This window comes from Pipra filicauda, unplaced genomic scaffold (genome assembly GCF_003945595.2).
Source record: "Pipra filicauda isolate LSUMZ 115617 unplaced genomic scaffold, ASM394559v2 scaffold376_size704792_pilon, whole genome shotgun sequence".
In the NCBI taxonomy this organism is placed as follows: domain Eukaryota; kingdom Metazoa; phylum Chordata; class Aves; order Passeriformes; family Pipridae; genus Pipra; species Pipra filicauda.
In genome coordinates this window covers 431,053-445,586 of record NW_024104505.1, presented here as the reverse complement: position 1 = coordinate 445,586, position 14,534 = coordinate 431,053, and the positions used below count along the sequence as shown (strand labels likewise).

At 41.0% G+C, this 14,534-nt stretch overlaps 1 protein-coding gene across 4 annotated transcripts; it reads left to right on the top strand.

Moving 5' to 3' along the window:
• Positions 1 to 464: 464 nt before the first annotated feature.
• Positions 465 to 14,362, top strand: SMIM28 (small integral membrane protein 28). Of its 4 annotated transcripts, none has more exons than XM_027721032.2 (4): positions 465 to 4,247; positions 4,444 to 4,681; positions 5,661 to 5,900; positions 12,487 to 14,362. In XM_027721032.2, the coding sequence occupies exons 3-4, from the start codon at positions 5,790 to 5,792 to the stop codon at positions 12,883 to 12,885; spliced, it is 510 nt and encodes a 169-aa protein (XP_027576833.1). In that variant the 5' UTR covers positions 465 to 4,247; positions 4,444 to 4,681; positions 5,661 to 5,789; the 3' UTR covers positions 12,886 to 14,362. The 4 variants fall into 4 exon arrangements, with proteins under 4 accessions (XP_027576833.1, XP_039240727.1, XP_039240728.1 ...); XM_039384793.1 differs by having other exon boundaries at positions 4,444 to 4,741; XM_039384794.1 differs by lacking the exon at positions 4,444 to 4,681.
• The last annotated feature ends 172 nt before the right edge of the window (positions 14,363 to 14,534 follow it).

Sequence of the window (14,534 nt, the reverse complement as noted above, 5' to 3'; positions counted from 1 at the left end):
CAGAACTTCTTCCTAATGTCTGACCTAAACCTACCATAGTGCAACTTAAGACTGTTCCCTCTTGTCCTACTGCTGGTTGCCTGGGAGAAGAGATCAATCCCCACCTGGCTACAGCCTTCTTTCAGGCAGTTGTAGAGAGTGATGAGATCTCCTCTGAGCCTCCTGTTCTCCAGGCTAAACAACCCCAGCTCCCTCAGCACTGGACTTGTGCTCCAGTCTCTTCATCACTCTCATTGCCCTTTTTCAGGCCTGCTCCAGCACCTCAATGTCCTTCCTGAACTGAGGGGTCCACAACTGGACCCAGTACTCCAGCTGTGGCCTCACCAGCGCTGAGTACAGGGGAAGAATCACTTCCCTGGGCCTGTTGGCCACACTGTTCCTGATGCAGGCCAGGATGCCATTGACCTTCTTGGCCACCTGGGCACACTGTTGGCTCATGTTCAGCTTCCTGTCAATCAGAACCCCGAGGTCCCTTTCTGCCTGGATGCTTTCCAGCCACTCTGTCCCCAGCTTATAGTACTGCCTGCAGTTTTGTGGCCAAAACGCAGGACCCAGCACTTGGCCTTGTTGAACCTCACACCATTAGCCTGCATATATGTTCAAGCAACTGGAATTCAGATACCAGGGTAATTGAGCTGTCATAGCCATCTTCACAGTGTATACCTTATGCCAGATAAACGCATTTTTAGTTAAGCTTTACTAAAACAGGGGAAAAAAAAAAACCTTTCATTTGATTTTGTTTACATTGAACAGAAGTAATATAACACAGTGGGAAACCGGCCCACAGCCCATTTAGCTATAGCAGGTAAGACAAAATATAGAGCTTAACATCTGCCCCTTTGTCAATGACAAAATTTTGACTGACTCTGATAGCACAGGGTCAGTGCCGCAGATGGAAGTACAACTTGCACACCCCAAAACATTTGCATAAAGAAGAGAGAGTCTCACAGATCAGGAAGATCAAATAAATAAAATGAGCATATCTCAGCCTGAAAGTAAAAAGCATATCCAAACATTTAATTCCTACTTCCCTCAAAAGAAAACCCACAATCCACCCCCAAACGAACTTCCATTTCCCCAAAACACAAACTAACGCTGAGATCAATTCCCTAACACTTTAATAATACACAAGCACACACAGGGTTTAGGACAGTGATGAAAAATGTGTCATGCTTTTCAAGGTTAGTCCCCTTTCACTTTAAAAATATTTATGTTTTCTGGCCTTTGTCGTCACTATGGTCTCCTAGAGAGAAAATGCCCTTCAGAGGCACGCTGACAGAGATCACTGCACACCCAGGCCCAAAGAGACATTGCGGATTTCAGCTGCCAGCATTGGTGGGACAGGCTCTGTTAGTCAGGCAGCAGCTGCAGGACACACTGGGCTCCCAATGCTGGGGAAGCCCTCACATCAGGCATTTCAGCCCCTGTAACACAGTTCAGGGGGAGCAGCCGATCCCACTGAGTACCTGACCCTCTCCACCAGGTGCTGTCTGAGTTGAAAGATAACTGCTCACTTTTGGACAGTGCTCTTACACAGCAGGTTATTCGCTGTCCCAGCATCCTGACAGGTTTACAAAGTACGAATAAGATGGCTAAGTAGTCGCACAAGGCAACATGAGTTGAAAAAAACTCAAATCACCAAAACCCCAAACACAACACCAGCTCTCTCACCCTCCCTAACAAACAAAGAATTTCTACAGTTTGGTTAAATAGGAACAAAATTCCATACAGTGCATAGTGGCAGACACGGACTCTTAAATAGAGTAGCAGATTTTTCTCTTATTTAAGAGAAAACAAGTATTCAGGGTAAAGATGACCAACTGTAAATGAAGGGGAACAAACCTAGATTGACAGAAGTTACAAAAAAAAAATAAATAATATAACCCCATAGCTCCAGACAGTATCATCAGATAGATGCTGCCCAGCCACCAGCACTCTGCTATGGTTTTTCAAGTGTTATTACAATTACAGGACTTTAAGGGATATTTGCAGGAGGCAACCCTGCTCTTGCAGTAACCTGAGCTCTGTCCCTTGCACTGTCTCTAAAGGTTTTGCTTTCAGCTACCCATCTGCAGCATGAGGATTTGGGATCAATAACTCAGCAGTACCTCCTCCTGCTTCCATGGTCACTGCTGCTCCTACACCAAGGTAGCATCAGCATGCACGTATTTTGTAGTGGAGTCTTCCTGTCTCTGATTTCCACAGGCCGTGAGTATGTGCACCTTGTCTGCAAACAATGATCTCCAGAACACTGTTTCTCAGCAGGACTATGCCAACTTGTATCTATCCTTTGAAGAGACAGTGGTTTTAGTTTGGTGGGGAGATGAGATTGCACTTCAGAAGGTGCTTCGTTTTTGAAAAAAACAATATATTAATTAACAAAAAAAGTAAAGCCAGAATTTCAATATCATGACAAATTTATCAAAAAAAGAACAAAAGAGAATTGCTTAGTTACCCAAATAAAAGTAATGGACAGAAGCCCATACCATTCCTGCCTGAAGGACATAGACACACCTACCACCTGGTTTTAGGCAAAAGTCGTCATCTTCCTCCATTTCATCCAATGAATCTACACCTGACAACACTGGACAGTTTACAGTGGTAACACCTCACCCACTGAAATTCTAGGTTTGCATTATTCAGTTAGGCCTCCTACCCTCTCTCACAGCACTGCAGTCATTCAAGGAGGGAAGTTTCACCAGCACCTGTGGAAAGCAGCAAAGGAAAGGTATCTAGGGCACTGTGGATATTCTATTCCCTACCAATATTAGTGGTAATACAGCCTAGACTTGCACTGCTAGCCTTGAACATCTCAGCAAATCAGAGTGATGAATTATTTAGGACAAACACTTTGAGTTTCAAACTGAGAACAGTGGAGGTGCCTATTTTCTGCAGTGGCTTCCTCAGAAAGTCTCTCCCTGCTCCCCTGCTAGGACATTGGAAGTGATACTAGGAACACTGCCTCAGTTAAAAAACATTGTCATTGTTTCACAAACCTTTACCAAACTTTAACCAATTAGGTTGGTTAAAGTTCCATGTCGGCTATTTTCTCCATATTATTTGACAGTGCAACTGCTAAATTAAACTATTTCAAAGAACAAAACCAGTGCCAAGAGAGGGGAGGACATTTTGTACATGTCAAGATCTGATGACCTCCAAAGGTCACCCTGACCCACGCTTCCAAGTGACAAGCCTGACATCTGGTCATGAGGCTTAGAATCAAGGATGAACCTCCTCCCCACAGCTTTCACATTACAGCATGCCCCAGCTGAAATGGTATTTATGAGTGCCTTGTGAGAAGGAAAAGCAAGTGTCACGTGTGCCCCACAGGGTTGGCAGAAATCTGCAACAAATTTGCCATCACAAACCCAGTCTCAGGTGGTACTGTTTCAGTTCTACACAAGAGCAGATCTGCTCTACAAAGGTAGTGTGTCAAATGGGCATCCGACCACTGGCAGTAAAAACACAGAATCCCATTACTCTCAGTAATCTTGCTGCTGGGTCCACTGATGATATAGAAAGCCAGAGAGACAATCATTATTTTATATTCTAATTACCTGCATGACAAAGGTCACTGCATTTCCCCAAATTCCCATTTGGCCTCAAATGGGTCTACAAAATTAAATCTTTCTTAAACATTTTCAAGAGGTCAAGAATCCAAAGTAGCACTTTGCAAATCAGGTCAGTGAGTCTTAGAAGTGCACATCTTATTTTATTTTTTTTTTTTTGCTAAAATCCATCTAACTAGAATCCAAGGGTGCCAAACAGGGTGTTTACACTTTAAGAAGATGTAATTTTTTGCTTCTCCTCATTATTCATGCACAGTCCCAAAGCAAATTTATAGCGAGCTTCTAAAAATAGCATTAATAATCTTAGGGGCTGCATTAAGACCCTAATTAAGATAGTATATGAATTTTTCCTGCTTGCACCTAAGATTATAGATTTAAGCTACACACTCACAAGACTCCTTAAGGAATTTGTTTTCTTAACACCAGTTTGGGAAAGATGGTCATCATTCTTGCTTCCATACAAGGTGTTGAGACATCAAGTCAGAAGTATTTCACTACCTTGGTGTGACTTGTTAAACCACATTTAGGACCCGGCTTCTCAGTGGACATCGTAGTTCACAGCGTAACTCCCCTGGACCTGGTTGCAGTTGAAAACATTCATCAGCTCTGAAAGTGCTCTCCAAGATGAGAAGTGAGGCATTGCGGAAAGGAGGAGTCTTCTCACAAGGTTTTTCTGAGGTGAGCTTTTTAGCTTTACACAAGACCTTCTCATCACAAGCAAGAGTGGGAGTTGGTTTCCGACAAACAGTGCAGCTGCTTCAGTACAAAGACCAGCCCTTCACCCAACGTTGTTGCTCCCCATCCACCTCTCAGCTGGCAACATCAGTAACAAAACTGGATAGATTTATCAACCAATCACCTCTCTCTCCCACAGCCATGGCTCACATGCAGGGTAAATCCCTCCTGCACACTGCAGACACAGGGATCACAGCCAGCCTTGGAACTGCTTCTTCCACAGTCCTCTTGTCAGAAACAGTAAGCACTGGCCTACAGATTGCCATTGTTGGAGTGGGAGGAATAGAGCCTGCTGCTACCAAATAGGCCTGCAATTTTCTGGGAGCCATGAGCTAAAGGAAGAGTCGATGTAAAAGAGTTCAAGCAAGAAATAAGAGGTGAAGATTCTAACCCCAAATTTGTACCATCAGTCCCGAACACAACTTTTGCTCAAACAGGTTAGCTTTGAGAAACCATGTAAAATGCACCATAGTTGAAAAGGATGTTACTAACAGCCTCTCTATCTCTGCCCATACAAGGCAGAAAAAGACACCTCCAACTTTTCAGTAAGAATTAAACCCTGATTTAACTTGCAACTCAGGTTAAATACTCGTCCCCTCAGAAGTTACCATACGTCAGTGAAATGAGTTTGTGTTGCTTTTCTCTGCATAAAGAGTTCAAAGACTCCTCACTGGAAACAATTGCCATTTAACAACTAGTATCCTAGAAAGCTGTAAACGAGTCCTGATTTAATTGAACTGAAAACTCATTATTACCGAAAGAAATCATACACTGTAACAATGACCAAAGCTTTCCTGGAAGAGCTCTCTCTCTGGATTTGTCATTAACATCTATATCCTAACACTCCTAAATAATTCAGTACAGCATTTAGCCCTGTGTCCTTGCCTCTCTACTCAGAAACCACTCTCACTCTTTACAGTATATTTCAGCAACAGGGAGGAAAAATCTGTCTGGATTGTGGTTCTTCCTTGTTCTGTGCAACTGAGGGGGGAACCTCAGTTACCCTTTCTCTCTCAGCATAGAAGCACAGGTTTTATTTATTTTATTTTTTTGGGAAAAGTGTTTATTAGACAACTAAATATAGAGCATTATTTATCCACACAGAGTCATGACCATGTGGGCTCAGATTCACATGCAAATTCCCCTTTTAATAATCCTAATGCAGGGAGTGCTCCAATCAGAGCGCTATCAGTCCCAGCTCCCAGATACCTGATGCCAGCTTTGCTGGTAATGTAGGCCACTGAAGCAAATCCAGAGAGATTGAGCTGGAAGTGGAGAGAGGCTCTGAGATCTATTTGCTTGGCTTCCTGACGACGAGGGGGTGTGTAACTTCTTTTTGTCTTTTCCACTATAAAGGGGCTATCATTTAAGAGGGATCATTAGCTGAGAGCAGCCCAGCTGGGTCGAGGCTGGGAGGCGGGGACGCAGTTGCAAGCAGTGGAGCAAGGTGGAGGCACGAAGACAGAAGACCAGGTTAATGAAAGCATGAGGTGGCTCTTGGGCAGCAGCTTGAAAAAATTTGGACACGCTGACAGGGGAAACTATGACTGGCTAAACAGTGAACCTGGTGGGCCACTTCTGGAAACAGAGCTTCAGGTCTGTACCCTCCTGCTCATCTCTGTGACATGTCCTTTGACTTAACATGTGTGTGTATGTCCATATAATGCCTCATGTATAGTGCAGAGTAAAAAGCTGGGTATTGGGATGTGTCAAAGCAGTACTGCTCAATTACACCGAGTCAGAGCATTTATTTATTGCTGTTAAGTTGTTTTAAACACATTTGTGGGAAAAGAAAAACATTAGATAGAAAAATTCTCTTGGAGTGGCAGGTAAGGAAGTTTAATTACTTCTTTTAAGCATAATGAATTTTGCTGTTCCTTGATTTCCTTTCTCTTAAATGCATGTTTATGCTTTGGATCTGGTCCTGTGAAGCCTTTCTGCAGATGTTGCGAGTCAGTAGCAGGCAGCAATGAACTCTTGTTCCCTAAGCTGTGCGCTGATTACTTCTGTGAGAGAGGATCACATGCAGGCGAGTGGGGGGAGGGAAGTAGCCCCCAGAGATGAAAACACAGCCTGTCTTTCTGGCTTTGTCTGGCATACAGTGAGAGGGTTTCTCTGATCAAAAATAATAATTTAAGGTGCACGTACATCCCCAGTAAATGTCCGAGTCAAGTAGCATTAGCAAATGAACTGGCCAGACTAGTTAGCTGAGATATGAAGTGTACTGTTGCAAAATAAAAGGGGATAGGAGTGTGTGAGGGTGTCAAAATAGGAGAAAAAGAAGTCTTTAATAACTCTGCAATTTTAACAAAATCTATCTCATCAGTAAGATTGCCAGAGTTAGAGTGGCAATGGCAATGTCTTCACACCTCGAGACTGGTTTTATCTGACACTGGGAAACAAAGAGCATCACCAGAGTCACATTTCAACAAGTATTTGAAAATTCAGTGTAAATCTAGGCTCACTTTTAAATTATGTGTCATTATTAATGTATACAAAAACACATCAAAATGTTTTTCTATTTGTCAGATTTATGTTTTTGCTTTTTACAAGCAATAATGAGTCAGCTTTAAAAAGCAGGATGGAGCTTGGAAAAGCACCTATGGGGGGACCACAGCCTAATGCCTTCAGACTTTGTTCCAAATCCACTTAAACATTTCAGAAGTATTGGTTTCATGATTCAACTTGAAAAGATATAAGTATAAATATGGGCTATTTAAATAAAAGTAATTTTATTAGAGTTCTAAGTACTCTAGCAAATCATTAACAATATAATAAATCTTAGCACCAATCACTTCAGTGGGAATTTCAGTAAGCAAATAAACTTTTACTTTTTTATCCTTACACCAAAGCTTTCTTTAAACTCATGTTTGGCCTTATTAGGTCATTCTCTCCCAAGCCAGGTAGTATCCCTCTTTTGCCTAGACACATGGTTCAGCTCCAAACCCATTCCATTACTCATCATGGATATACCACACAACTCAGCTCCACTCTGCATTTTATTCCTTTATCAACAGGCATGAGTAAAAGCTCATCTTAGCTGATATGGGTCACGTAATCTGTAAGCTGGCAACTGTACATGCTCAGCACGTTAAAAAAACATAGGCAGACAGATTACTAATGAAAGGCTTTACTACTTTAGTCTGTGCTCAGTGTTTGGGAAAACTGACCCTCTGCTTCAATTCCTACAAATATATAATGAAAGGAAGAGAATAAACATGAGCCTACAATGACCAAACTATTCTAAGAATCAGTTCTGGGAAAACATAACTTTTTAGAAACATGATCGCTTTTACTCCGAAGCCCTTTTCTGCCTTTCTCTATTTTATAAAGGATATTTTCCCTATATTTATGTGTCTCTAACTTATTTCATGGTGGAAGTCAGATCCTTATTTTTGTCAATTACAAACCTGACAATAGCTGCTTGTGATGACACAAGCAGAGCACACTGATGTCCAGTGAAGCAGCATCCAACCAAACCAGTCAGGAAAACACTGCCTAATAATGCCCTCAGTCACTTCATATGCCTGGTTTGGAAACTTTCAGGGGTTAAACAGTAAAGGATTTTACTTCATATATGTTCTGCAGTTGGTTTACTTTCACTTCAACTCATGAAGATTCAGATTGATTTTTAGATCATTTTATTTTCCAGTTCTGGCAGCTATTCCTGTTACCTATACACAGTGCTTACTTTTCTAGTTTTAGAGGTTAGTTTTAGTTCAGTTTAGAACTTTAGTTATAGTTTGGAATTTCTAAGTAATTATTTATTTTTTATTAAGTGACCTTTAACTCATTGTATTAAAATTATTTTTATTTTTGATGTAATTTTTTTTAATGCCCATAAGATTTTCCAAGCCTTTATGTCAAGATCTGCACAACATTCTTCACTAGCCTCTTAGTCAGTCATTGCAGAAATGGGCACAAAACCATGACAGAAAAACAGGGACTAATACTGATCAATTGTATCGCAATACATTTGATAATATATATGGATTTACCTACAAGAAGTTCATCAGCTTTTTGAACTACATCTCAAACTAAAAGCAGTCCATGTAAAATGCTTGGCAGGAGACAGTATCAAAATGGATATATAACTCCCTGTTCAGGTTCTCTCCATCTGTAGGGCAGCATTAACTTACTTAAAACTATTTCAATTCGAATAATACACTACGTAGCCTACAAATTATTTAACCCAGATAGGAAAGGCTTAACACTAGCTGTGTTTAAAAAACTATGAACCCTTTGAAACACAGACTGAGGAAAACTGGTCCTTGCTGTCATCTGTCACCATACAGAAAAAAACATATTGCCCAGTACTTAATCCTACCTGCTACTATTTTGCAGATTGTAGTAAAACACACTTAATGTCCTTTCACAACTATACAGGACATGGTATTTGCTTCATTATAGCCATTCAGTGTGCTACTTCCCCCCCCCCCCCTTTCTCAGCATACAGCACAGGGTCTTATTCACTGCATCTTCTTCAAAAAACCAAATTTATTATGTCTCCTTTTGCATACATTACACAAGTGCCTGGTTGCTATCTATTCAGTAGTTATTTTGAATAGATTAGGATAAAACAGGAGTAATTCAGTTGGAAGGGACCTGCAATGAAAATCTAGTCCAACCATCTGACCATTTCAGGGAGTACAAGAGGATATGAACTGTTTCATAATAACCTGTGTAATTTTTGCCCAGATCTCTCAGTGCAACAAAGTACTTGCAGGTTCAGGGCATTGCTCTTTCACCTTCAGATGCAGCAATACAGATGCAGAATTTCTACAGACCAGACCCAGGGATCTTAACCCAGGCACTTTAAGTGAGGTATAACCAACAAATAACCCACAACAAACACCTCTGCTGAACTGTCTTGCCCCTCCCCTAGACCATTCAGTAAAAGAGGCAGGAATACAGCTCCCCAGGACAGCATTCACTATCCCACACTAGCAGGTAGTCCTCTCAATTCCCCCACTCTTCTGACTCAGTCACTACATACCATACACATCCTGCAACACAGTACCCTGAGGTATTGTGGTCTTCTTCCCTAAGCAATCTATCACAAACCTGAGTAGGCACTTTGTACACAATAATGTAATTAAAAATTATATGCATTGCAGAACAAATTAAGGAATCATAGATTTCCAAAATGCTGGCATTTATTCAACCTTGAGAGCTTGATTTTGCAACTTTAGAAACAATGCTATAGGTTACTCTTGGAGGGCTTTTAGGCCAGTAACCCACTGACATCCCAAGCTGTCCTTTTGTACCTACTTCACAGACTGTGGTCATCTGAGCTAGCTTATACTACAAATAGTTTCACTTCTTCCATTTTTTTACCATTAGATGCAAATTTTCCCCTCCAACAATAATATATTTTACACATTTCCTTTGATGGGTATACAAGGCCCAAGACCACTGGCTTCCAGTTAAGGCTTTGGAGCAATGTATTTCCCTGAGACCCAAGACTATTTGTTAATTCCTTCTATCAAGCTTAACCTTTTCCTTCCTTCTCCTGCCTCATAGTTTTTCACTAGCCCTTTCCTTTTTCCTTCTTATTTGAAAAGAATGGGACTGCTGCAGCGAGAGTGTTGTTCCTCAGATTTCTACTCTCAGTCCTATTCAGTCTTACTGCCCTCAGTCTTGGTTCCCTTTTGGCTTTCCTCCCCACAGTTTTATATCTTGTTCTCACAAGCTAAGGCTCTCCTTCCACACTGCTGCACAATTCTGATCTGTACCCTTCTCCACTCTGTCCATCCCTGATGAGTTCACAGCTCCTCACTTCAGAAACATCAATTCTCATCCTGTGCTTCAAATCCACATCCAACCCACCAATCCTCCCCGTGTCTCCCTGCCATACAGTGGACTCTCTGAAATCCAGTGTTTGTAAGAGGCCATGTCTTATAACAGGATGTATCAGGCAACCATAACAGTAGTCTGTGCTTCCACCAGCACAGGAAGGATACACCGTCCTTGACCACTATTTAACAAACGAATATCCTTTCAGTGAAATTTATAGGGAAGCTGCACCAAGTTTAAAGGATAATCAGGGCTTTATATACCTTTTACTAATCTCATGTAGAAAAAGCTGGCAATCTCACTCTCTCAAATCTCCATCCTCACAAACCACCAGATTACTGTACAACTTATAGATCCTACGAACAGCACTTAACCTGGCTGAAAGCCTGCTCCCTACAAATTAAACCCCAAACTTAGACTTGGATCTCAAAAATATGCTCTTCACTGATTGTGAATAATGCTGTCCAATATAAGCTCAGCTCTTCGAAATATTTACTGTAAGAGTATCGGTAACACATCAGTATGGGTGAGTCTCCAAATAAGCAATGCACAAATACAATACTGAATGCCTCTTTTCATTTTCCCAGGAAGTGTTTTACGCCCCTCGTAAGACCCACTAAAAAAGCATTAATGAACTTAAAAAAAAAAATCCCCTCATTTTTAAAAGATTATTTAATGACTGGATTAGAAGAACAGCGGGAACAGTTTCTTCCAACTCTGCTCTTTCCTGTAGCCCATTTAATAGTCAGGTAAGACAACAGCTTGTACTGCCAGAAGCTCTTTAATAAAAAATGATCAGTAAATATAAAAGAGTTCTTTAGTATGCATTTTTTGGGAAAAAGACAGCTGGGGGAAAAAAAAGTTTAATAGCTTACCCACAAAAGTTTCAATACATTTTTAAATTACTTTAATGGATTTGGCTTCAGACCCACAATACCTTAGGGAAAAAAAAGGCAGAAATCTCCCCTATGCTATTTTTTAGAAGTCAAAACCTATTTACTTTGGTTTTCTTAGGCAGAATTTCATAATAGGACAACAAAGCAGAAAGGTTACAAATACCTGGTAGATAATCAGTTGAATGGAGGTTACAGTGTGATTTTGTAGCTGGAAGAATTACTATAATTCTTGGAAGAATAAGCACAGAAAGTTTTTGTAGACTAAGAAGGGAGCACTGGGGTTACTGGCCCTTTTCACAAAGCCATTGCTGCAAGCAGCCAGTTTGCATCCCTGCTTCCAAACGCTTTGAGGAAAGAACCACTCAGTTTCTCCTAGCTTGAATAGGCACTTTCATTCAAAATAAATGAAATCTGATCTATTGACCTGTTAAGTCTCACCATACAAACGTGAAAAAGCCATCTGAGAGCATTCTTCAGAAACTTACTAAGGGAATGAGTTGATAATAAATAGCATTATAGGGTTTGGGTTTTCTTACCTCTCTAGACTGGACTCTGAATGAGATCCACTTACTAGAAGCTAGAGTAAGATAGAGCCATACTGAAAAAAAGATACATTAAATTTTAAAACTAAAGCTAATACAACAGAAGAGCACAAATGGCTTTGTTGGTTTTGTTTGTTGGGTTTTTTTTTAGTAGCTAATGACTCCAGTTAACATTACAGAACAATTTAAAAGCTGTGAGACAGAGGCCTTTTGTGCTACACCTCAGAAAATAAAAGCTGACAGCTAACAGTCACAACTGTTATTACTCTTACACAAGAAGTTCTTTTTCCACAGTTTCAACCAGGGAAAAATGATTCTTGGAAAGCCGGCAGAACAAGCTCAAGAAAGAGCCCCAGTCCAGGCTGTACTAACACACCACGTCAGGGTCTGGCCTGTAAGATTAGAACAACCCAAAGAATAGGTATTGTAGGCAATGGGCCCTGTTTGAATGGGCTACTTGTCATAACATTTGTTCTTTAAACAGTTTGTCAAATACAAAGAAACAACACTAGATGGTGCTTCACCTGGATCATCTGCAATTCACTGTTCTCACAAATTTTAAAAGCTTGACTAATCTCCCACAAAGTGGACTGGTCCCTCTATAATCCAAGAGCAATAAAATGTCAGTGTCAAACAAAATTACATACACTTCCAGGTTGTTGGGTTTTTTCCCCATTGGATACAGGGTTTCCTAGAAACGCAATAGTCTTTCCAACTTTTCTGTTTCTTTTGTCTCTAGTTGTGATTTGCTTTAATGAGCCCGCAAATAGAGTTTGGCAATTCAGGAGTCTGCAAAACATATCATTTGACTGACATTAATGCAGACAGAAAGAAATTTGGAAAAGCGACTGCTAGAGCATAAAGGGGGAGATGGACAGAAAACATTTTTGCTTTCTCATTAAGAGGTCTCCAGGAATCCAACACACTACCTATTTGCTTTGCTTACAGAGCAGACAACAGACAAGTTCAACCAAAGACGACATAGAACCATTTCTGTGCATCATATTGCCTGCCACCATGATGCTCTTCCTGGCATTCCTGCTGCTCTTCCTGTACCGCCGTTGCCAGCGCCCCACTCAGCAGGGGCAGATCTTCAGCATCGACCTTCCTGAGGCCCTGCCTGAACATGATGTGTCCAATTTCCTTTCTGCACTGCCCTGGAACAGTGAACAGAGTTTCCACTACTCCACACTGGTCCCTGATGCCACATTCCTCTCTGTGTGTTTACCTCCATCGTATGAGGAGGCCACCATGAAGACTTCCATGGAAGAGGCTCACATTGAGCTCTCTCCAGACCCAGTGCCTCCTTATGAAGAGAGCACACTGCAGACCAGCAGCGCCAAATAAACTTTCTATGGAAGCACCTTAGCTGAAGCATGCAACCCCCTCAAGGCACAAGGGTAGAACTGCTATGGCCTTTAAAATCTGTGAAAAGATTCCAAATGAGGCACCAAACCAATGAATTTATGCAGGAAGAAACTTGAAGTAACAGGGAATGAGTCTCTTCACCTCGTCCTAGGACTCTCTACCTTCCATTTGTGGCAAGTGTACACATGGTATAGCACCAAATCTGACCCAGACTGGCAGCATGGGTATTCCAGTTAACAAACATGTCATGAAAGGATTAAACTTAAGGAAAGGTGAGAAGTTGTTCCTCTGCCATCCATCACCTACAAAGAAATTTCAATAACGTTATAGATTCACTTGTCACAAAAAGGGCTTTTAGCACATGCCTATTTCAGTTTGGAGGTTTTTTCTATGTGTTTATTTTCAATCGAGTCTTTGACAAGCTTAGTCACTCCATCTGTGTGTGTTAACATCACATCATTCTGCAGTGCTCTGGAATGATCACAACTCTCAGGAAAGCAAATAAATATATAATATATACAAAATTTCAGCAACTGTCTCCAAAGGTTCTAATGTGCACTGTGGATACAGGCTGTCTTTTCTCACAGTTGAACAATGAGAACAATCAGAGAAGATCTGATTGTTCTGGGTGTGGAAGACTCCATACAAGAGCACGTTCACACTATTGCTGCAAGCTTCCTGCCAAGGTCTGCAAGGTCCCAATGTTCCAGACTACTCGCTTGACTTCTTTTCCAATTTACAAGTCTAAAATGATAAACCATGTGACTTGTTTGGTGCAGTGTGTAAAGAAGCTGGAGAAAAATTAATAAATTCAAATGCACCAAAAAAATCTGGTCTGTATTTCAAAACAGCATTATCATCTCTTCCCCTTCATCACTAAGGCAAAGCTAATTCTAGTGTGTTGGTGGCAGTGGCTCAGAGGGTTTGCACGTGCATACTTTTAGACTATCTTTAATTTTTCTCAGAGGATAGCATTTTCACCATGTTGATAGATGCTCTTGTTACAGAAGGTGGCTACTACAGATCCTGACAGCCTCAAAGTTATGTTGGCAAGCCACAGACAAAAGTAATGTCATGGAATAGCTGACACCTGCAAGCAAGAAACTATTGTAACAGCTGTGTGCAGTCTTGGTGTAACTAACAAATCCAAAGGCTGCCCTGACCTGCACTCTCTGATCTCAGCAACTGTCAGGAGGTGTCAGTATCAGCCAGTCCTGCTTTATGAACTTACCACATTCCTTAAAAAACCCAACAAAACCAACAGTACAATAATGGAAGAAAAAATCACTGCTGTACAGCAGAAGAAAGGCCGCTTTCAAGCTGCAAGGTACTTAAAGCTCATGTTATGTCAACAGTGACACAATCACAGTAACCAAACAGTCCAGGTCAAAACTGATGTTGCCAATCATACATTTCTCTTATAACAAGAAAAAATATCTGCCTTTTATAATTCAGAAATGGGATTGTTTTCTTGAATTTCAATTTGAGATAATTCCTTTTCTAATGTTCCATTTTGCTTATCAAACTGCAGCAGCAGATGTTTCGGAAAAATTCAAATTCAATCAACCATTTTTCTTCTCAGACCACATCTGGGAACAGTTCCTGTATTTGCTGGTGCATTTGAAAGT

Excerpts from the sequence above, each read along its gene's own strand:
- SMIM28 (XM_039384794.1), top strand. The coding sequence starts at position 5,790 with ATGAGGTGGCTCTTGGGCAGCAGCTTGAAAAAATTTGGACACGCTGAC. Across the intron at positions 5,901-12,486 it reads TTCTGGAAACAGAGCTTCAG|AGCAGACAACAGACAAGTTC; the intron begins GTCTGTACCCTC and ends CTTTGCTTACAG.